General features: G+C 40.3%; 2 protein-coding genes across 6 annotated transcripts in view; one reads left to right on the forward strand and one right to left on the reverse strand.

The window, feature by feature from the left end:
• Positions 1-432: 432 nt before the first annotated feature.
• zc3h6 (zinc finger CCCH-type containing 6) lies at positions 433-19885 on the reverse strand. 4 transcript variants are annotated; one of them, XM_061959501.1, is made up of 12 exons: positions 19399-19885; positions 9029-9254; positions 8841-8948; positions 8511-8760; positions 8338-8432; positions 8092-8217; positions 5508-5624; positions 5321-5428; positions 5010-5239; positions 4597-4943; positions 2748-2915; positions 433-2679 (listed from the first exon to the last, which is right to left on the reverse strand). In XM_061959501.1, the coding sequence occupies exons 1-12, from the start codon at positions 19482-19484 to the stop codon at positions 1289-1291; spliced, it is 3252 nt and encodes a 1083-aa protein (XP_061815485.1). In that variant the 5' UTR covers positions 19485-19885; the 3' UTR covers positions 433-1288. The 4 variants fall into 4 exon arrangements, with proteins under 4 accessions (XP_061815485.1, XP_061815468.1, XP_061815459.1 ...); XM_061959484.1 differs by having other exon boundaries at positions 2748-2912; positions 8284-8432; XM_061959475.1 differs by having other exon boundaries at positions 8284-8432.
• A 697-nt stretch (positions 19886-20582) lies between these two features.
• The window catches only part of fbln7 (fibulin 7), a 35990-nt gene continuing 34626 nt past the window's right edge, over positions 20583-21946 (forward strand). For both annotated transcript variants that reach the window (XM_061959530.1, XM_061959538.1), the window contains exons 1-2: positions 20583-20792; positions 21399-21561. In XM_061959530.1, the coding sequence (XP_061815514.1) occupies positions 20724-20792; positions 21399-21561 (232 nt within the window). In that variant the 5' untranslated portion in view covers positions 20583-20723. The remainder of the gene's footprint in view (positions 20793-21398; positions 21562-21946) is intronic.

Consider the following 21946-nt stretch of genomic DNA (forward strand, 5'->3'; position numbering starts at 1 on the left):
TGATGAAATTGTGTTTGACTTTCATGAGGCAGAACAAAAAAGACATAAGAAATCCATCCATCCATCCATTTTCTACCGCTTGTCCCTTTTGGGGTCGCTGGAGCCTATCTCAGCTGCATTCGGGCGGAAGGCGGGGTACACCCTGGACAAGTCGCCATCTCATCACAGGGCCAACACAGATAGACAAGACAACATTCACACTCACATTCACACACTAGGGCCAATTTAGTGTTGCCAATCAACCTATCCCCAGGTGCATGTCTTTGGAGTCACGGGGAGAACATGCAAACTCCATACAGAAAGATCCCGAGCCCAGGATTGAACTCAGGACTACTCAGGACCTTCGTATTGTGAGGCAGATGCACTAACCCCTCTTCCACCGTGCTGCCCCCATAAGAAATCCATTTATGGTTAAACATCTCTTCATAAAAGTGAACACAAGCATCAATACTTTATTTAAAACAGTGAGAAAACATGGAAGTAGAAAATGTTACATCTAACCTACCTGTAGAAAATCTAAAATGACCTCATTCAAAATGTGGCTCATGCCAAGTGGTCCCCGGGTTACGAGCGACTTCCCACGACTGTGATGAAAATTTGGCCTAATACTCAAGTCACTCAGAACGCATGGAAGACAATTCAACAATAAAACGTTTAGATACAAGAATAAACAGTAATACAAAAGCGGTGCTGCGAGGAAGGGAGAGCCAAGCTCATTAAGAGGAGAAGTCTCAATAATGCTGCTTAGTTATCACTGTCCATTTCAAATGAAAAGATCCTTAAGTCACACCTTTTGAGCAGCTTGGATCTGACATAAGACTAATGTGGATTTTTCCACTTCTCCACTCAGCTTTTTCATTCATTTGCTTTACAGTGACTCATTTCACTTCGTTTTGTTTTTCAGTGCTGCCAATAGAAGAGTCTGCCTCACGCTTGGTAGACATAATGGAGGGTAAAGTTAAAAAGTGAACTAAACAGAACAAAAGTGATGTCTATGTATTACCCCATGAGCGTATTCTTCCGCCGCACACACAGAACTAGTTATTTTTAATCATTTAACCACAAAACGTCATAAAGCGAGGACCACTTACAGTTAGTATTGGATATGAAGTCATGTTTTTTTTTTTAGATACACATGCTCACTTAAACCATCTTGACCATGATCGCTTTGAAATATTGTGAACGTATACAAATAAACATATATATATATATATATATATATATAGAGAGAGAGAGAGAGAGAGAGCTTACTCGTGACTGACATGTCTCACTGATATAAAAACACAGTTCACTGACAGAAAGGAGAAGCTGTGGGGTCAAAGGTCTTGAAGACAGCTTTGAGAGTCCTGTCTTCGACCTCCTCTTCGTCTTCTTGGGTAGGTTCCTTCATACGCACTTCTTTCTCCTCCGCCTCCTCTTGTGCCCCAGCAGATCCAAGTCCTGTTAACTTGGCCTGCCTAGGGTCCGTGTACTGGGGTCGGATCAGGCCCGCCAGAGCCTGGATGGGCAGGTTATGCACAGCAGGGGGTGTGACAGCCGAGTCCGACGAAACCGGGGCTGGGCTCGCTTGCTGAGAAAGATCAGAGGCTGAGTCGGCGCTTTTTGTCTCGTCCAAAGAGGCGCGGCGTTGACTTGAGGCGATCGGTTGCACTGGAGGTGTGTCGTTCTTAACCGGGTTTTTCAAAATGCCCGCTTTCTTCGGAGGGTCTACCTGATCCTTTTGAACAGTTTGACTCCGGGGGTCGTACAGACTGATACCACCCAGGATTGTGGTGGGGCTTTCAAGGACGCCCCCAGAAGAAGCCAGTCGAGGCGCGTACGGTGGCAGCTTCTCAGAGTTGGAGGATCCAGCACCCGTCTTTTTCAACCTGGGGTCCACAACGGAGGGCTCCTTCTGACCAATTAGCTTGGATTCTAGACTTCCTGTACGCTTGAGTCTGGGGTCTAAATTCTTTTGTTGACGTGGATCTAAGGGTCTGTCCGCTGAAGACCCAGATGGCAGTCGAGCCAGACGCTCCTTCAATCGAGCGGCTGCCAGTCGGGGGTCAGTGGGCGGCGGGCTGGAGGCGGGCGGGTGCTCTGGTAGACTCCTGTTCATCTGAGCATCAGCGATCAGCGGTGGCAGCGGCAAATTAATGGAGTGCTCTTGTTTGGGAACCAGACACGGGATCAGGTCCTCAGGAGCCCAGACTACAGTTTGGGCGAAGGTAGGGCGCTGAAGCAAAATGTCTACCCGGATGTGGCTGAACTGCTTCAGCTGGCAGCGAGGGTCCCGCAGCGCCACACCTGAACTGGCCTCCAATGGTATGAGAGCGGCTCTGTCTCGGAGTTCTCGCTCCCCTTCCTCGTCTTCGTCTCCAGTGGGCTGTTTTTTGGCAACAGGGTGGTTCTTCGGACGGGAGGAACTCGACTCCATGGCTCTCTGCTTCCTGGGGTCCCGAGAGAGTCGTGGATCCAAACCTGCGTCACACTGATTCTTCACGTCAGGGGGTCGCTGCCGTGGGTCCACTTTCACCCGCGGGTCACTTGGCTGAGTTCGCTCCTTAACAAGCCGAGGGTCACCCGAGGGTGCTGCAGATACAGGTGTCGTGGTCTTGGACTGCTGCATCTTCAGACATTTTAGGATGGAGGACACACTGCTCCCGTCCTCGTCGTCACTCGAGTACCAGTTTGTGTCATCTGGAGAACAACAAGAAATGAGGTCTCCATACTTTTGGGATATAGTTGGACCCCGACAGGAGACTCACCTCTGTTCTTGTCGTCTTGACTGTCCGTCACCTGTGGCTTTGACTCCTGTTGTTGCTGCGTCAGGTGGAGAATGATGGCTTTCTGCACTGCTGGAGGTAAAGACTGCAGCTGGACGTCCACGCCGATCTGCTGCTGGAGGTTCTGGATCAGCGTCATGCCAGGATCTGCTGAAACATCCAAAAGAAAGGTTAGCTTCTACTTTCAAAGAGGACATATTCAGGAAAAATGCTAATTCTTCATCTTTTGGTTTTGGTGTTAGCATGTCACGAACATTTTGTCAACTCGGAACTGTTTTCATCTAAAAAAAACAAAAAACATGATATGAAGGAACTGGTGATATAGCCTAAAATATGTATCGTGTGGAGTGACTGCGTGGGTTCCCTCCGGGTACTCCGGCTTCCTCCCACCGCCAAAAACATGCACCTGGGGATAGGTTGATTGGCAACACTAAATTGGCCCTAGTGTGTGAAAGTTGTCTGTCTATCTGTGTTGGCCCTGCGATTAGATGGCGACTTGTCCAGGGTGTACACATACTGATGCAGATATCATACTTACTATTTTCAACATCAATGAACAATTCCATTTTTGATCACAATTATCACCAGACAAAAACACAGGATGGCTGTGTAACAATAACATTTGAATATGTAAATGTTTTCCTACTATTGATTATGTTTTAAATGTTTTGGCTTTTGCCCTTAACGTCATCCTGTGTCCAGAGACTTAATTCCTGAGTTTTTAAACAATGACCAAACCAAGATATTTTGGATAATAAAAATATTGATCTTGCTACTGTAGTATCGAGCATATACTGATACTATACTTAGTATCGTTACTGTCAATATTTGTTTACATACAAGACCTCTAGCTTAGGTAAGCAATTTGCTTATCCTCCTACAGTGTAGTGTGGCAAGTGTAGGTATTCCTCGTCCTCCGGTGTTAATGGTACTTGTAAACTTACTTTATTTTCCACCATAGAGGTGAGAATTGCTCACTTAGAAGTGGCTTTGCACTCTGGAGGGACATTAGCCGCTACAAGGTGTGTTGAGGAAGTGTTTGTTCGCTTATCGCTGTCAAATATACAAGACCCAGTTAGATGTGTCATTAACATGCATTATCACTAGGGCTGCAACAACTAATCGATTAAAATCAATTATAAAAATAGTTGCCGCTTAATTTAGTCATCGATTCGTTGGATCTATGCTATGCGCATGCGCAGAGGCTACTTTTTTAAAACTTTTTATTTTTTTTATAAACCTTTATTTATGAACTGCAACATTTACAAACAGCTGAGAAACAATAATCAAAATAAGTATGGTGCCAGTATGCTGGGTTTTTTTTCAATAAAATACTGGAAAGGATAGAAATGTAGTTTGTCTCTTTTATCCGGTTATTAATCGATTAATCGAAGTAATAATCAACGGATTAATCGATTATCAAATTAGTTGTTAGTTGCAGCCCTAATTATCACGATATAACGATAGTATTAAAAGCTCTATTGTCGTCCACATTTATATCGTCTATATCAGTGGTTCTTAAACTTTTTTTCACAAGCTCAGAAAACACTTGGCTCTCCAAGTACCAACATAACGACCAACATTAAAGTACAGTAGTGCAATAAGCCTAAGCATTCATTAAAAACAAGGCAAAGGTTTTATTTAACAAGTATATTTAACATTGTTGGCCACTATAACATTACACACAGTTTGAACAGTAACACTGTGCTTAAATATTTAATTAATTGGGAGCCCGCATACCACTACCATTGTTTGAGAATCACTAGTCGATATAACGCAACCCTAATATGTCTCTTTATATTGAGTGATCATCCAAATCAATGACACACACCTTGTTGACCTGAGGGCTGGTTTTGGAGCAAGTTACTAAGGAGTTCTAGTGGGTTCTGGCCCAGTGACGGTAAAGCCAAGAGGCTTTGCAGCATCTGCAGATCTGGTCCTGCAGGGAAGGGAGGCCCCTGCATGTTCATCTGAGGGTTGTTGACGTTTCCATGGAACACCGGCGGCTGCATTGGGTATCCATGGTGTGGCTGTTCACTCATGGGTGCTCCTATTGGGTACCCCATAGAACCCGGTGACCCTGAGGAAGCATCGGGTCCAGAAGAAGCCATAGCGCCACTTTGTGTTTCATCTGATGCTCCATTGCCTTCATTGGGATCCTGGGAGTAGTTGGACTCACTGAAAATACACAATTAGTTTGAGGCTGGACGCACAGCACTTCCGTCTGCTAGAGATTTGACTTACTTCAAACTGATCATCTGTGCCAAGCCAACTGTAGGTTGAACTTTGATTTCAAAGAGGGAGGGGATCTTATTCCCTGCCTCACAAGAAACTCCGTCTGGACTACTTTGACCCGGCGTGGGAAGCAAGCCCACACCTGGAGGAGGCTTGGGAAGTGGAGCAATGCCTTGTTTTCTGAGGTCCTCCAGCTCCAACTCGTCCTCACGGGCGTTCTCCTCCTCAGTGTTAATGATCTGATAAGTGGAGAAATTCTTACTCAGTATACGTCTATGAATTGTGGTTTCGTTAGCCAATACGTTTTGACTTTGTCTCACCTTATCAAGCAACTCTTTGGTGACATCAGTAAGAGCATCATGGGAAAATTTACAGTTGTCCCCTTGATAGCATTTAGCTCCAGTGTGGAAGAACTTGCAAGGATATTCATGTTCAGTCACATATTAAGGAGCCTCACTGAATAAGTGATTAGACACGGTCATGCACACTTGATCACCACTTAAGGATATTGTGCATGTAAATGCAATGGTCTCCTTTACTGCAGTAGCCCTGGAGGTAGAACTTGCAAAGTTCCTTCTTCTTATCTGGAATGACAAGCTCGTGCTCAAACTTGCACTGCTCCCCCTACAGGAAGACATTATCATTCATGTCAGAAAGAACATGCAAATATCATACGTAAATAGAATGGCACTCATCGGGGTACAGATGTATATACCGTACCAAGGCTAAACAGGGTAATGCAAGTTTTAACCATTCATGCATCATTACCTCCACCAAGTGTTGGTTACCTTATTAATTAGAATCATCGCATAAAAACTACACAAACAACTTTGATGAGAATTTGTAACATTTGTATTTTAGACATAATTCACACAGACATGTGAATTTCACTTTCATTGTTACAGTTGGTTGTTACATATGGGTACCAACTGCGGTACCTGGGAATCAATACCAGTACTCAACGGTATCATTTTCTTTACTCAACTCAATTTTTGGTACTTTTGTGTGCATTAATAAATGTTAATTGGTTTAATAACAGAATATAATATTTTTACGACCATTTAACATGATAACTGTATTGTCCAGTTGTTATATCTGGTTTCCTTACACTTCTGGGTGATGAGTCATTTGCAAATATCCATTCATTATAGTTTGTCCTAAATGAATTGCCGGAGCCAGGAATTAGCCTTTGCCATTAAGTTGATTGTAACAGTCTTGTCTTTTGTTAAAGTTAAAGTACCAATGATTGTCACCCACACACTCGGTGTGGTGAAATTATTCTCTGCATTTGACCCATCACCCTTGATCACCCCCTGGGAGGTGAGGGGAGCAGTGAGCAGCAGCAGTGGCCACGCCCGGGAATCATTTTTGGTGATTTAACCCCCAATTCCAACCCTTAATGCCGAGTGCCAAGCAGGGAGGTAATGGGTTCCATTTTTATAGTCTTTGGTATGACTCGGCCGGGGTTTGAACTCACAACCTACCATTGAGTCCTAAAAAGTGTTTAAACAGTTTTGTAAAGTATTGTATTTATTACACACCAGCTGTTTGATTGCAATGTGCATCTTCGTTGTAGTTTTGCTCACCAAATTTGGAGGTGTCTAAATCGCCACATAAAATGGATAATGCTAATCAGGATTATGTACTGTATATGTATATTTTTTACTTTTGAGCGCTTTCTATCAGGCATGCTTCCTTTGTTGGCATGGAAAATTGCAACATATACCTACTGTAGAGGCAGTCCGCTATGAATTTGTCTGTTTTGCCTGCCAAGTGCTTTAGCCAGTGACAAGTCTACAACCGAACGCAACGTAATGTACAACAAAAGCTATCAAAATATGGTACTGTGAATCGATATTTGGTAAAGTAACCATCCCTAGTTAAAGTCCACTTGGACTGAGGGTGGCATGGGCCGTAATCAATAAATCAATTTAACGAACGATAAATAAAAGTTAACGCGATAACTTTGCCAGCGTTGATAAATTGCCATGTCTGTGTGTTTGTTTTCTCCATCTCTCGCTTCCAAACAGGGTACAAGAGGGTTCACTCTGTGCATTAGTCTCAGCACTTGGGCTTGTTTATTTAAAGGGGAACATTATCACCAGACCTATGTAAGCGTCAATATATACCTTGATGTTGCAGAAAAAAGACCATATATTTTTTTAACCGATTTCCGAACTCTAAATGGGTGAATTTTTTCGAATTAAACGCCTTTCTATTATTCGCTCTCGGAGCGATGACGTCACAACGTGACGTCACATCAGGAAGCAATCCGCCATTTTCTCAAACGCCGAGTCAAATCAGCTCTGTTATTTTCCGTTTTTTCGACTGTTTTCCGTACCTTGGAGACATCATGCCTCGTCGGTGTGTTGTCGGAGGGTGTCTGCACTCTCAAAGTGCATGTTGTTGCCAAATGTATTTCATATGCTGTAAACCTAGTTCATAGTTGTTAGTTTCCTTTAATGCCAAACAAACACATACCAATCGTTGGTTAGAAGGCGATCGCCGAATTCGTCCTCGCTTTCTCCCGTGTCGCTGGCTGTCGTGACGTTTTCGTCGGTTTCGCTTGCATACGGTTCAAACCGATATGGCTCAATAGCTTCAGTTTCTTCTTCAATTTCGTTTTCGCTACCTGCCTCCACACTACAACCATCCGTTTCAATACATGCGTAATCTGTTGAATCGCTTAAGCCGCTGAAATCCGAGTCTGAATCCGAGCTAATGTCGCTATGCGCCATGTTTGTTTGTATTGGCATCACTGTGTGACGTCACAGGAAAATGGACGGGTGTATATAACGATTGTTAAAATCAGGCACTTTGAAGCTTTTTTTAGGGATATTGCGTGATGGGTAAAATTTTGAAAAAAACTTCGAAAAATAAAATAAGCCACTGGAAACTGATTTTTAATGGTTTTAACCCTTCTGAAATTGTGATAATGTTCCCCTTTAAAAGTAGGATTAAATGAAATTAAGTGAAACATCTTATTTTAGCATTATGTTTGAGTTGCTCAACATTAGGACCTAATTAACAAGTTCTCAACATTGTTTTAATGTCTTGTGCCTGCTGGGTATTTTATTTGAGGGTACTTTACCTTGATGCAACGACCCTCCAGGAAATACTTGCAGATGAATCTTCCATTGTGTTCCACTGTGTGCTGACTGATAAACTCCTTGCTCATAACCAGACGCTTCTTCTGAAAACCAGAATTTTTGACCTCCTGTCAAATAAAAGGAACCACGTCATACAGTGTCCCATAATAAATGTAAACATTTGACGAACATACTGGCGCCATGTCTTCCATGTCCTGTTCTCCCCCTCTGCCTCTTCCCCCACGTACCACCCAGAGTTTTCCTCCCTTCATCTTCTTGTTCTTATTGAGCATCCCTCGTCCTCTTCCAGGTCCGCTCCCTCTGCCTCTCCCTCGCTGCCCGACTGAAGAGAAACAAATCCATTGCCAATTAAAGTGTTTCACATGGAAAAAGTGTTCACATTTGAAAAGTGTTTTCTCACATTGTGGTTGTTTCATGCACCTCATGTTCCCCCTCTTCCCTATCTGCTCCCTTCCCAGGCGTCCCCTTCCCAGCCCGGATGAGGAATCTTTAGAATGCGGGTACTCCGACATTTCATCATCGTAATGATCCTCTTCGTCTTCGTAGTCATAGTTGTCGTTGCTGTAGTCGCTGTATTTGTCAAAATCACTGCTCTTATGAGGCGGGGATTTGTGTGAATTGCCACGCGAACATTTTGCATCCCGTGCATGCTAGAAAAAAAAAAGTGAGAATCACATCCTGTCAGCATCAATGAAAGATGTCAGTATCTGCCGGGTAGATGTGAACTCACCAGGTCAGAATCACGTCCAGGTCCATAACTTTGCCTGTTTTTGGGCCTCTCTGGCCGGTCGTAGTCGGAGTCATAGCTGTCACTGGAGCTGCTTGAAGACGAGTGACGCTAAGGAGAGGAAAGATGGAACAAAGTAATTAAAAGTCTTATCCTCACGTGTGCTCACATTACAAAGCCACGCAGCTTACTTTCTGTCTGTCCCGCCTCCTCCTTTTGGACCTCCTCTTCTCTTTGGTCTTCTTGTACCGTTTCCTTGAGTGCCTGTATGCCTTTTCATCTTTTTCTTTTGCTTTGTCACGTTCTTTCTCTTTTCCCTTCTCTTTGTTTTCAATCACCTCTGCGGCCTCTTTATTTTCTTCCTCAATCCCAATCCCCTCATCGTCTATTTCACCATCTTCCAACTCTCCATCCTCCCTGGAGGGACATTAAAAAAAAAGTTGAACAATGTCTATGCATCAATGTAATCAATGTTAGTCTATGGAAATGTTTCAAACTCCTGTTTCAATGCGTATTGAGCAACATCATGCTTCTTGGAGGCAACTTCCTATAGCGGACATCTTAAAACAGCACTCTCTTAGAATGAGTGCCTCTGCTGGTTGCAGTCAAGTACTGCACTCTTATTTTGCCTCTATCACTTCACTTTGTAATTGACCAAATGCTTAACAATAAATCAATCAATGTATGGTTATTCTACCCAAAGGATTGGGAATCTTATCACAATTAACAATTTGATTCGATTCAGAATCAATTCGACACGATTCTCGCAATATTGTTTGTTATATAATTTATTAGGAATGTCCGATAATATCGGACTGCCGATATTATCGGCCGATTAATGCTTTGAAATGTAATATCGGAAATTATCGGTATCGGTTTCAAAATTATCGGTATCGGTTTCAAAAAGTAAAATTCATGACTTTTTAAAACGCCGCTGTGTACACGGACATAGGGAGAAGTACAGAGCGCCAATAAACCTTAAAGGCACTGCCTTTGCATGCCGGCCCAGTCACATAATATCTACAGCTTTTCACACACAAGTGAATGCAAGTCATTCTTGGTCAACAGCCATACAAGTCACACTGAGGGTGGCCGTATAAACAACTTTAACACTGTTACAAATATGCGCCACACTGTGAACCCACACCAAACAAGAATGACAAACACATTTTGGGAGAACATCCGCACCGTAACACAACATAAACACAACAGAACAAATACCCAGAACCCCTTGCAGCACTTAACTCTTCCGGGACGCTACAATATACACCCCTCGCAGCCCCCTACCACACCCCCCCACACACACACACACCTCAACCCCGCACCCCCCAACCCCAGGCATGTTAAAAAAAATTATGCACTTTGTGACTTCAATAATAAATATGGCAATGCCATGTTGGCATTCTTTTTCCATAACTTGAGTTGATTTATTTTGGAAAACCTTGTTACATTGTTTAATGCATCCAGCGGGGCATCACAACAAAATTAGGCATAATAATGTGTTAATTCCACGACTGTACATATCGGTATCGGTTGATATCGGAATCGGTAATTAAGAGTTCGACAATATCGGAATATCGGATATCGGCAAAAAAGCCATTATCGGACATCTCTTTAAATTATAATAAAACCTGGTCAAATCAGGTTACAGGTTACAAAAGCTTCTCTTGGCTGCTGAAGTCTACATGCAGTAAGTAAGCGTGTAGATAGCCTAAAAAAATTATTTTTTAAACTGATTCTTGAAAAAAAAAAATTCAATACTATGAAGTGATTATTTTTTGTAGCACCCCTAATCCGTTCATAGGTATGTGAATCTTACAACTCACGATTTGATGCCGATTCTTGGGGAGACGATTAGATTCAGAATCGATTTGTCGATTCAAGCCGATTCTCGCAATATATTAGTTGGTATATAGAACTTATAATAAAACATTTTCAAATCATGTCATGACATGTACCATGAATTGATTTACGTGGACCCCGACTTAAACAAGTTGAAAAACTTATTCGGGTGTTACCATTTAGTGGTCAATCTACTAATAAAAGTCTCAATCAATCAATGTACGCAGCGAGTAAGCGCAGAGATGGCCTAAAAACAACTTTAAAAATAGATTTAAAAAAAAGTTATTTTTGAATAATATGAATCCTGAGTAGTCTTGGGTTCAATCCCGGGCTCGGGATCTTTCTGTGTGGAGTTTGCATGTCCCCCCCGTGACTGCGTGGGTTCCCTCCGGGTACTCCGGCTTCCTCCCACTTCCAAAGACATGCACCTGGGGATAAGTTGATTGGCAACACTAAATTGGCCCTAGTGTGTGGATGTGAGTGTGAATGTTGTCTGTCTATCTGTGTTGGCCCTGCGATGAGATGGCGACTTGTCCAGGGTGTACCCCGCCTTCCGCCCGATTGTAGCTGAGATAGGCTCCAGCGCCCCCCACGACCCCAAAGGGAATAAGCGGTAGAAAATGGATGGATGGATGAATTTATTTTAGAAACGGAACATTTAAGAAATACAATTCAGTATAACTATATGCCCATCCCTAACTAATTCAAATATTTCCAAGTAATGCTTTTCCTAAAAACAGGGATGTTTTATCGTTTTGCTTCTAGCGCCCCATTCCCCACAATTTAGTAGCATAAATTATTTTTAGCGATTGCTAAAAAGATGAACATACATAGGTGAATATTAGGGGTATTAAAAAAAAAAAAATGTCAAATTAATCATAATTCTTTTTTGTAACGATTCTTAATCGATAAGGAACATTTAAAATCGATCTAAAAAATATATCTATATATATTTATATCCGTACTGTCCAGCCACATAGGCTAACCATATTGTTGATGTCGATGGTCATATCTGCCGTACAGATTTACTTTAGATAACAGAAGTGTTGGATGCTTCTCTTGCCTTATTTGTATTTGATTTAAACAAAACCTGTTTTCTTTTAACCAATATAGAAATGTACTACAGCTGGTTATCTATTTTATGGAGGAATGTAGTTATTCAGTAGAACTGGCACCCTATGTTAATAAAAAAGTATTGATTTTGATTTGAGAATTGTTTTGAATTGAGAATTGTTACCCCCAAGAATCGAATCAAATCGAATCATGTGGTGCTCAAAGATTCATAGTTTTAGTGAATATAAATTTGTTAATGCACAAAAGCTAAATAAGCTCAGCCAAATACACATATGTATGGGCAATATAAATAAAAAATAAAAAAACTGCAACAACTATTGTCAAATTAGTTTTTACAACACTGCACACAACTCAATTTAACGTTAGCATTACCATAACATGAGGTGTCCAAGGCTGGTCTACTATTATAGATGGGTCATCATGGCAATGACAGAGACACTACTCTGTACATAAGAAGCCAGTTTACAAATAAATACAACTATTTTTTTAATTCACATCCACTATATGCCTTGTGAAAAAAAAAAAATTCAACATTTGGCAAATTTTAAATTAATAGGAATTTATACCGTTATCTCTTGTTATTCACAATTTTACAAATGACCTTGTTTCAATGTTTGGCTTTATAAAACTATGAAAAGCAATTATATATGCTAATCAAAGCCATGATCAGTTTGATATGTGACTAAATGGTTAAATAAAATATCAATTGACAGGATATTTGTCTCTCGTTGGTGCGTAAGCTAGACTATATTTCTATACAACATTTCTGTCCAGTTAATTTTTGATGATTTTTTTTAAGCAAGACTACAGCAAAAAGTAATTTCCAGCACATCCCAAATATTTTAAAAGGGGGTTCAGGTCTGGACAATCGAGGGTTGCAGCTATAGATTATTTTAGTAATGGAGTAACGTATTGATTAATGGTTCGATTAGTCGGATAAGTCACACTTAATAACCCTCAGTGTGTATTTTAGAAAAATAGTTTAAATATTCAATGTTTTTTAAGCTTGCCACCACCTCCAGTCTTTTTTTCTAGTAAGTGCACATTATCAACATTGACTTTTCACCTTTTCCATGTGTGCATTAAAAGAAATGTAGATTTAGACCTTTAACGGCCCCTGCTGCGATTGTGTGGTAAATGATGTCTGTCTATTTAAAAATCTCAGCATTCTGTGCGGCCTGGATTTTACACTCATTAAAAGATTATTCGAAGCAACTAAATATAAATTGAAGGCTTTTTCTAATCGATTAATCACTGCAGCCCTAGGGCAATCCATGTGTGAAGATGACATCTGATGCCCCTTAAACCATTCTTATATAATGTGAATCAGATGAATCCTGGCATTGTCTATCTCAGAATAGAAACCAAAATCCATAAAAACTGGCCATGCAGTTACAATGATCCTGGGTGGATCCCCCGTGAGAGGAAGAGGGTGGTTGGGGGGTTTAATCATTATGCAATGCAGTCTGCTGAAAATGATGGAAAGTGCCACTCTACATAGCAAATGATGCTGTGGTCAAAGTTGGGATTACCACAAAACACATTTTAAGATATTCAACACTCTGTTGCCATCTGGCGGCTCAAGTGTATAATGCAGCCCCGCCCCCCCATTTGTCACGTTTCATGTGTCAGAAAACCCCAGACAAATGGGGCCAGATGAATCCCCTTCCTACTATATATTCATTCAGTTAGTCATCTGACCTAATTTTTTAAGCACAACATTGCATAACATAGCAATCACTACCTTATTGGTATTTATTTACTGCTGCAATGATAAAGTCATCACAAGACTTTACTTGAGATCTTTCATAAAAAGTATATTCATTTTAGCTTTACAATAATTCAGTTTCTTAAGGAACAAGCGGTAAAAAATGGATGGATGGATGTTAAAAAAAAATAAAAAAAATCACCAGTTACAATATAACATGTATGAAAAAAGTGAGAAGTCTCAATTAGAGATGTACTGATCTATCGGCCATTTTATGTATTAAAAAAAAAAATAAGTATGTGATCGCCTTTGCCGAAGAATGCCTTTTAATACAGGAAAAAAACACCAATCCCTTCGAGCTGACACTGCATTTTGTTTTTAGTCCCCAAGCTGATAAGCTGGCGGCTAATAATGTGTCGCCGTAAACAGTGTGGAGCCGCTCCTCTAAGCTAATAATAATCACTTCCATTATGACAAATAAATAAATAAACTGCATTTCTTAGTGTCATTATTAGGGATGTCCGATAATGGCTTTTTGCCGATATCCGATATTCCAATATTGTCCAACGCTTTAATTACCGATACCGATATCAACCGATACTGATATATACAGTCGTGGAATTAACACATTATTATGCCTAATTTGGACAACCAGGTATGGTGAAGATAAGGTCCGTTTTAAAAATTTTTTTAAAATAAGATAAATAAATTAAAAACATTTTCTTGAATAAAAAAGAAAGTAAAACAATATAAAAACAGTTACATAGAAACTAGTAATTAATGAAAATGAGTCAAATTAACTGTTAAAGGTAGGTACTATTAGTGGACCAGCAGCACACACAACCATGTGTGCTTACGGACTGTATCCCTTGCAGACTGTATTGATATATATTGATATATAATGTAGGAACCAGAATATTAATAACAGAAAGAAACAACCTTTTTGTGTGAAGGAGTGTGAATGAGTGTAAATGGGGGAGGGAGGTTTTTTGGGTTGGTGCACTAATTGTAAGTGTATCTTGTGTTTTTTTATATTGATTCAATAAAAAAAATAAAAAAAACGATACCGATCATTTCCGATATTACATTTTAAAGCATTTATCGGCCGATAATATCGGACATATAGTCATTATCTATTATCACTGCAGGGCAAGGCTAAACGTGTTGAAACAGCTTGAAACAACACCAAGAAATAAATGCTTAGTAAACTTTAAAAAAAATTAGATGGAGCCACGTTACAGCATAAAATAAAAAGGTATTACTAGGAAATGAATGAGTATATTAATAAGAGTCGAGAGAGCAGATAATATAACAACAACTGTTGGTGTGTCAGCATCATCGCAGTCAGTACACAACAAGTAAGAGGAGGGTGGATCGATCCATAATTGGTGGTGTCGATACAAAGGCCGTAGCATCAGTACATGATCGATACTAGAGTGATTAAATCTTTTTTTTTTCTCAAAATCATATTTTTGTTGTTATGTTAATGTTTACAAATTTAGGGAATCATTTCTTGGACACGGAAGGCTTTTGAAGGCAAAAAACAAATTGTTTAAATTAGTACTACATAGTAGGGATGTAACGATATTGTAGATACCGCGGATTCAAAATCCTCACAATAACGCCGTGACGTGCGACAATGTAAAACAATAACTTGCCGAGTGCAGTTTTCTTATGCCGCTTTTGCAATGGCCGGTCTGAAAATAAAATACATCTCCCCATATTGTATCTTCTGACCAGCGAGCATGGAGACAATTACAGCGTGACAAAGTTCACATTGTATATGAGCGGACAGTAAGCTTGTAGACAAATTAGCGTGAGGAAGTTCACAATGATGCAAACTATGGTAGCTTACATTTTCATTTTAATCACCGTTTTACTCTACTGATAGCTTTTTTCGAGTAAGCAGCAAAATATGACAACACCGACAAGGTGGGAGCGTGGAACACCTCAAAGTGGAACTGCACTTTTTTGTAATTGTACTTATTGTTCACAACTAGAGATGTCCGATAATATCGGACTGCCGATATTATCGGCCGATAAATGCTTTAAAATGTAATATCGGACATTATCGGTATTGGTTTCAAAAAGTAAAATGTATGACTTTTTAAAACGCCGCTGTACGGAGTGGTACACGGACGTAGGGAGAAGTACAGGGCGTCAATAAACCTTAAAGGCACTGCCTTTGCGTGCAGGCCCAATCACATAATATCTACGGCTTTTCACACACACAAATGAATGCAAGGCATAGTTGGTCAACAGCCATACAGGTCACACTGAGGGTGGCCGTATAAACAACGTTAACACTGTTACAAATATGCGCCACACTGTGAACCCACACTAAACAAGAATGACAAACACATTTCGTGAGAACACCCGCCCCGTAACACAACATAAACACAACAGAACAAATACCCAGAATCCCTTGCAGCACTAACTCTTCTGGGACGCTACAATATACACCCCCCCCCCCCCCCAACCACCTCATGCTCTCTCAGGAAGAGCATGTCCCAAATTCCAAGCTGCTGTTTTGAGGCATGTTAAAAAAAATAATGCACTTTGTGACTTCAATAATAAATATGGCAGTGCCATGTTGGCATTTTTTTCCATAACTTGAGTTGATTTTATTGTTTAATGCATCCAGCGGGGCATCACAACAAAATTAGGCATAATAATGTGTTAATTCCATGACTGTTTATATCGGTATCGGTTGATATCGGAATCGGTAATTAAGAGTTGGACAATATCGGAATATCAGATATCGGCAAAAAAGCCATTATCGGACATCTCTATTCACAACCATGAGAGACAAGAACACACATGTCTTTTTGGGGGAGGGATTTTAAAGATGATAAAAAACGCTTGGAAGATGCGGCTAATGGGAGTCACCGGTGTAGCCTTCCACAACTTCACAACCCTCCATCAACGTTTGGTAAACACACTGCAAGTCTATATGTAATGTAGTAACAGACACGTTCATAACAATACGTAATACGTACAACATTTACCGTATTTTGGTCATTTTAATCTTAGGCAAATTTATTTCCATTTCCATAGCAGCGCATGTCCAACTTCTGGCAACAACCCCTTCCGGATACAAACATGCGTGTGTGTTCTAATCATGCCAGCAAATAACAAAGACGACTATTTTTAGACAAATGAAGATTCACAAGCTTATCTTTTTGAATCTGAATTTATGGACGATCAACTATTGCTTCTAGAAGTCAGTACGAAGGAAGAGTGAGACGTTGGAGCAGACGGAAGCCGAGAGAGTGAGGTGAAAGTGAATCGAAGCTGCAAGATGTGGACATAAATGGAGTGCTTACCCACAATTAACTGGAGAAAACATCCCTAGCCAGCTGAACCAAACAAACAACTGTCCATCGAGTGAGTCACACTTTATATTGATCATGATACATGCAGTACGTCATGCGTGTATCATGACAAGACAGCACACACTTTCTGGCTTGCTATGCACAAACAAAACATGAAATGTGGGATAATACTTTACGCATACTGTAAATATGATTGTTCATGTTTTTCAGTCAGTACAGATTGGTGTCTCATCGCAAAGTGTTGTGCATTACAAACTCAAACGCATTTCGTGCTGACGTAGAAGCTAGCTTATCTCTTGCCGTAGTTAGCTTCTGCGGCTAATACAGTAAAACGCCAACGTGTTAGTACGCTAAAAAGAAAAAGACTTCCTCAGTGTAGAAAATGGATGGATGGAATTGATTGCTCCCATTAGCTGCATTGCTAGCCACCAAGAACGAGACGATTTTTATGTTAGGAAACAAACAGCAAAAAAACCTTTTGTGTTCTTGTCTCTTATAAATATTGTGAACGATAGGCAAAATTCCCCGAAAAATGCAGTTCTCCTTTAAAGGGTAGAAAAGGAGGAAGTGTGTTCATAGTAGATAAGAAAATGTGTTTTTATGGACATTGTTCTGAAAATGTAATCAAAATCCATCCATAACCTTTTGAGTAATGTTGCCAACAAACGGACAAACAAACCCTGGTGAAAACATAACCTCTTTGGCGGAGGTGATACAGTCTGTGTACTGCAAGTCTCGAGCGTTTCCAAGAGCGGTTCACAGCGCAACACAGCGGCGGAAAAGCATCCGGTGGGAACGCGGACACTGCACTGCACACCACGGGAAATATGACAAGCTACTTGATAAACCGTCACTATCATCACAGAAAATAGATTTGAAACCAGCGAAACTAAATATACATTTTTGAGGTAATGACATTATCAAATGTAAAATTGTCAGTGAACATTTCATTGAAACAGCATTTTCCAAACTGAAATATTAAATAAAAAAAAAGTCCACTGACTCTCCAGAAGTAAAAGTTGAACATTGTTTTAGACTTGTTACATTTAATGTTTACATTGTCATTTTAAAGACACTTAACTGTAAGTTTTGTTTACATTTTTGCTTGAAACGGTGGATGTTTCCGCACAATTCTTCGCACTTAATACATGTTTGTACTAATAAAAATAATTACAACATTGGGCATTATGTTCAAATACACTAAATGTGTTTATCGTAAACATTCCTGCCACTTAATTTGACACATTATGGCATTTTTACCATTTATCTTTGGACATTAACACTGTGACAATATCGTACTGAGAGATTTTGATATTGTTACATCCCTATAGTTTTTGCTTTTAAGTTAATGTGTACATGTGGAAAAGTGCAATATATTTATCTGTACAGTAACCGACCGTATTTTTCGGAGTATAAGTCGCACCGGAGTATAAGTCGCACCGGCCGAAAATGCATAATAAAGAAGGAAAAAAAACATATATAAGTCGCACTGGAGTATAAGTCGCATTTTTGGGGGAAATTTATTTGATAAAACCCAACACCAAGAATAGACACTTGAAAGGCAATTTAAAATAAATAAAGAATAGTGAACAACAGGCTGAATAAGTGTACGTTATATGACGCATAAATAACCAACTGAGAACGTGCCTGGTATGTTAACGTAACATATTATGGTAAGAGTCATTCAAATAACTATAACATATAGAACATGCTATACGTTTACCAAACAATCTGTCACTCCTAATTGCTAAATCCCATGAAATCTTATACGTCTAGTCTCTTACGTGAATGAGCTAAATAATATTATTTGATATTTTACGGTAATGTGTTAATAATTTCACACATAAGTCGCTCCTGAGTATAAGTCGCACCCCCGGACAAACTATGAAAAAAACTGTGACTTATAGTCCGAAAAATACGGTATTTATTTATTTATATATGCACCTTATTGCTTTTTTATCCTGCACTACCATGAGTTTATGTAACGAAATTTCGTTCTTATATGTGCTGTAAAGTTCAAATTTGAATGACAATAAAAAGGAAGTCTAAGTCTAAGTACTGACTTTGCTCCGTTCAAACAATTGTATTCGAGAAGAGAAAAATAAATTAATTTAAATAGTGTGTTGATATAGTTAAACTGTCAATAGCACATAAATAAATGGACAAATTTACAGATAACACATGGGACCTGTATTGGACGATCGGTATCGGCAGTATAAAACCCGGATCGAAACACCATCCTCATGCATCCCAACCCAGATTGAGCCCTGTCCCTGCAGTACTGCCTAATGACCAACAGAGGGAGCTGCATAGCAAAGATGGGAGTGGCAATTACGTCATCGTTTGCGTCGTTAGCAACAATGCATTCATCCCATAATCACCACACAAATAATGATGTATGGAAATTATCAATGAGTCGATTCGACAGGGAAAAAAAGGAGAGCTAAAATGCACCAAAAGGCATGCAAGGAGTGTATAGAATTGGGGGCATGGTGGAAATGTGTAAAATGGTGAAAAAACAGAAAAACAAGCACGTCGATGCACAGCACTGAAAGGCACACATGATGATGGCGTTAAGAATTGCATAAGATTGTTACTCGACCTTTCGTCCCCTGCCAGCTCAGAGTCTGTCATGTTTTTGTCAAGAACAGGGGCAGGGAGACTGGCAACAAGGCTCACAGAGGCCATTTGGAAAGCGAATCTGCTTGACTGGTCAGTCCCGTACAAGAGTGCATGAAGTCAACCCGTCAATGAGACGTTGTGTTGTGACAGATGCTGGAAGATGTTCAGACTGGAGGAAGAAAAAACTCACGGTGTTTCATGTCTCCACTGAGACAGTGTACAGACACCCTCCTCTTTCATATCAATGACGTTTTAACTCTGTGAGCACAGCTCGGTACCCCGCTTTGCTAATGTCCCGTCGGTTGACAGCTGCCATGATGCAAGAAGAGAGGAGACGGAGGGAGAAACAATCAGTGTTGTAACCATGTTCGTTGATTTCAGCATCTTCACAAGCTTTCGCAACAGCGACATCACCCTCAAAATGGCTACTGAGCCCTGTCGCGCACAGCCCAGGAGCGTGTATTCGTCCGCGCGTTTTATAGTCCCAGCGCGGATCTATCTAACCGGATGCTACAACATCGCAGTATGTGATTGGTTGCATTTCACCTGCGTCATTACAATGGCCTTTCTTATTGGTTACAATGCATGTCTGTCATTCTCTCTCCGCGTTTAAACGACGCTTCATTTCACATGTCGCCAAAAATTAATTCGTGAAAACATGTAAATATCCGTCTTTTTTTCCCCGAGAAAACTTACATTTCTTTATTTAAATTACTTGAGGTGTGTGAAATAGTGACGCAACCGACCTAAATAATCCGTGACCGTCGTACTCGCTTCTCCCCAATTTTGACCACAAGATGTCACTTTGAACCTGCAAACAAAAACAGAACCACTATGGGTTTAAATTTCCACCTAATTGCCGTTTATATAGAAACGTAAAACAATTATAATGCTTTATGTATTCTTCATTATCAATAGCAATGCTAGCTGGTAATATTACCCTGCTAATTGGTTCAGGCGACAATCGACGAAATATAATTATATTTCAAAATAAAAGTTGCAGTTGCAAGAGATAAGTCATTTCTGCAACGTTTATTCACTTGATTAATCCTCTGCGGTCATTTCCACGTCGTGTAAATGTCAGAAATTATACATTGGTGGGAGGGATCCTTGCAGCAGGAGGCGGCGTGCACAGCTCAGAGAGAGCACTTTCCTGCAGCACCAATCCATCTTCATGGACACCTGATGAGCATCCCCTAAAAACTTTTCAAGACCCCCCTGGAGGAAAATAGTCATCATTTTGTATTACTTTGGTGTGTTCGGTGCCACAAGAGGAACACTTTTGGTTACTGGACTTGTGAAAAGATGTCTTTTTGGTGCAGGTGCTTGATTTTGCTGTGTTTGTCAGCTACTCGTGGCCATGCTGCAGTTCAGGTAAGTTTAACTAACTTGTGTGAGATATTATTATTTTTCAATGTGGGAAATATTTTTTGTTGGTGCAGAATGAAAATAAAAATAAATGTGCTCTAGCATCTGGATTTCTGCTAGAGGCATTTCCCCTCAGTCTTGGACATGAAAGCATTATAGCGACTGCACGGGTCAAAACTATGTGCATGGTGATTTTTTTAATGTCTTGGAACTAGTTGTTGTTGTACCAAGCCCCCCTCCGACCCCCACCTCCTCCAAATATGAGTACAGGAATTCAAGGTATGCCGTCTCTGAGAAATTGCTCCAATGACCATGTGATTAATAAACCTTGCAGGAAGGATTAGATGCATTGTTGTACTGCAGCTTGACTCTTGAATTACACCCTCGCAATTTTCATTTCGGTCGTTTTGTAAACTGTCCTGTTGCCATGCAAATTGTTCAATATTTTGCCCTTACGTCCATGCAGACATCTGCCAGACAGATTTTGTCTTGCTTGCACATCAAAAATAAACAGGGACAGCTTGGGTATCTGGATGACATCTTTGCAACCATAAGTGCACATGAACGAGATGTTTTTAGTGTCAAACCGACTGATCTTTACTCGTTCCGCAGACCTGCATGGATAAGCACCAGGTGGTTGGGGTGCTACGACAGATGGACAAGTTTCTGAAAGGCCAAGAAATTCGGTTCACAGAAGGCCTCCGGATAATGAAGTCAAAACTGGCAACGCTGCAAAATTCAGTCTCCAAACTGCCTCAAGCAGACCAGTCAGCTGGTAAGAGACCAACGTTTATATGCATGTTTTCTACTGTCCTATTTGTGCACAGACTTTAAAGATAATAATGGTCAATGTTGATTGAGGGTGTCAGAAAGATATTTAACAATGTTTATTAGTTTGCAACACTTTAGAACTATCATACTAAGATTCAAATTAAATATAATTTAGATTATAGAAGAACAGTAATAACTCAACTTACGAGCCTAATGGTTCTGTGACGGAGCTCTTGTATTTCAAATCAATGTCTCCCATTGAAATGAATTGAAACCAATGCCTTTCAAAAAGTAAAACAAACTTTTAGAGAATGAATATTGTATAAGAACAATCCAATAGCATGTACTACGAACAATTACAGTAGTTTTATGAAATAATGTTATAATAG

Source organism: Nerophis lumbriciformis, linkage group LG02, assembly GCF_033978685.3.
Source record: "Nerophis lumbriciformis linkage group LG02, RoL_Nlum_v2.1, whole genome shotgun sequence".
NCBI lineage: Eukaryota > Metazoa > Chordata > Actinopteri > Syngnathiformes > Syngnathidae > Nerophis > Nerophis lumbriciformis.

Bases quoted from the DNA above. Each gene is read 5' to 3' on its own strand.
- zc3h6 (XM_061959475.1), bottom strand. From the start codon at position 19,484: ATGGCCTCTGTGAGCCTTGTTGCCAGTCTCCCTGCCCCTGTTCTTGAC. The intron at 9,255-19,398 runs GTCGAGTAACAA...ATGTCCCTCCAG, and splicing joins GAGCTGGCAGGGGACGAAAG to GGAGGATGGAGAGTTGGAAG. The intron at 2,916-4,596 runs GTGTGTGTCATT...TGGATGTTTCAG, and splicing joins CCAGCCCTCAGGTCAACAAG to CAGATCCTGGCATGACGCTG.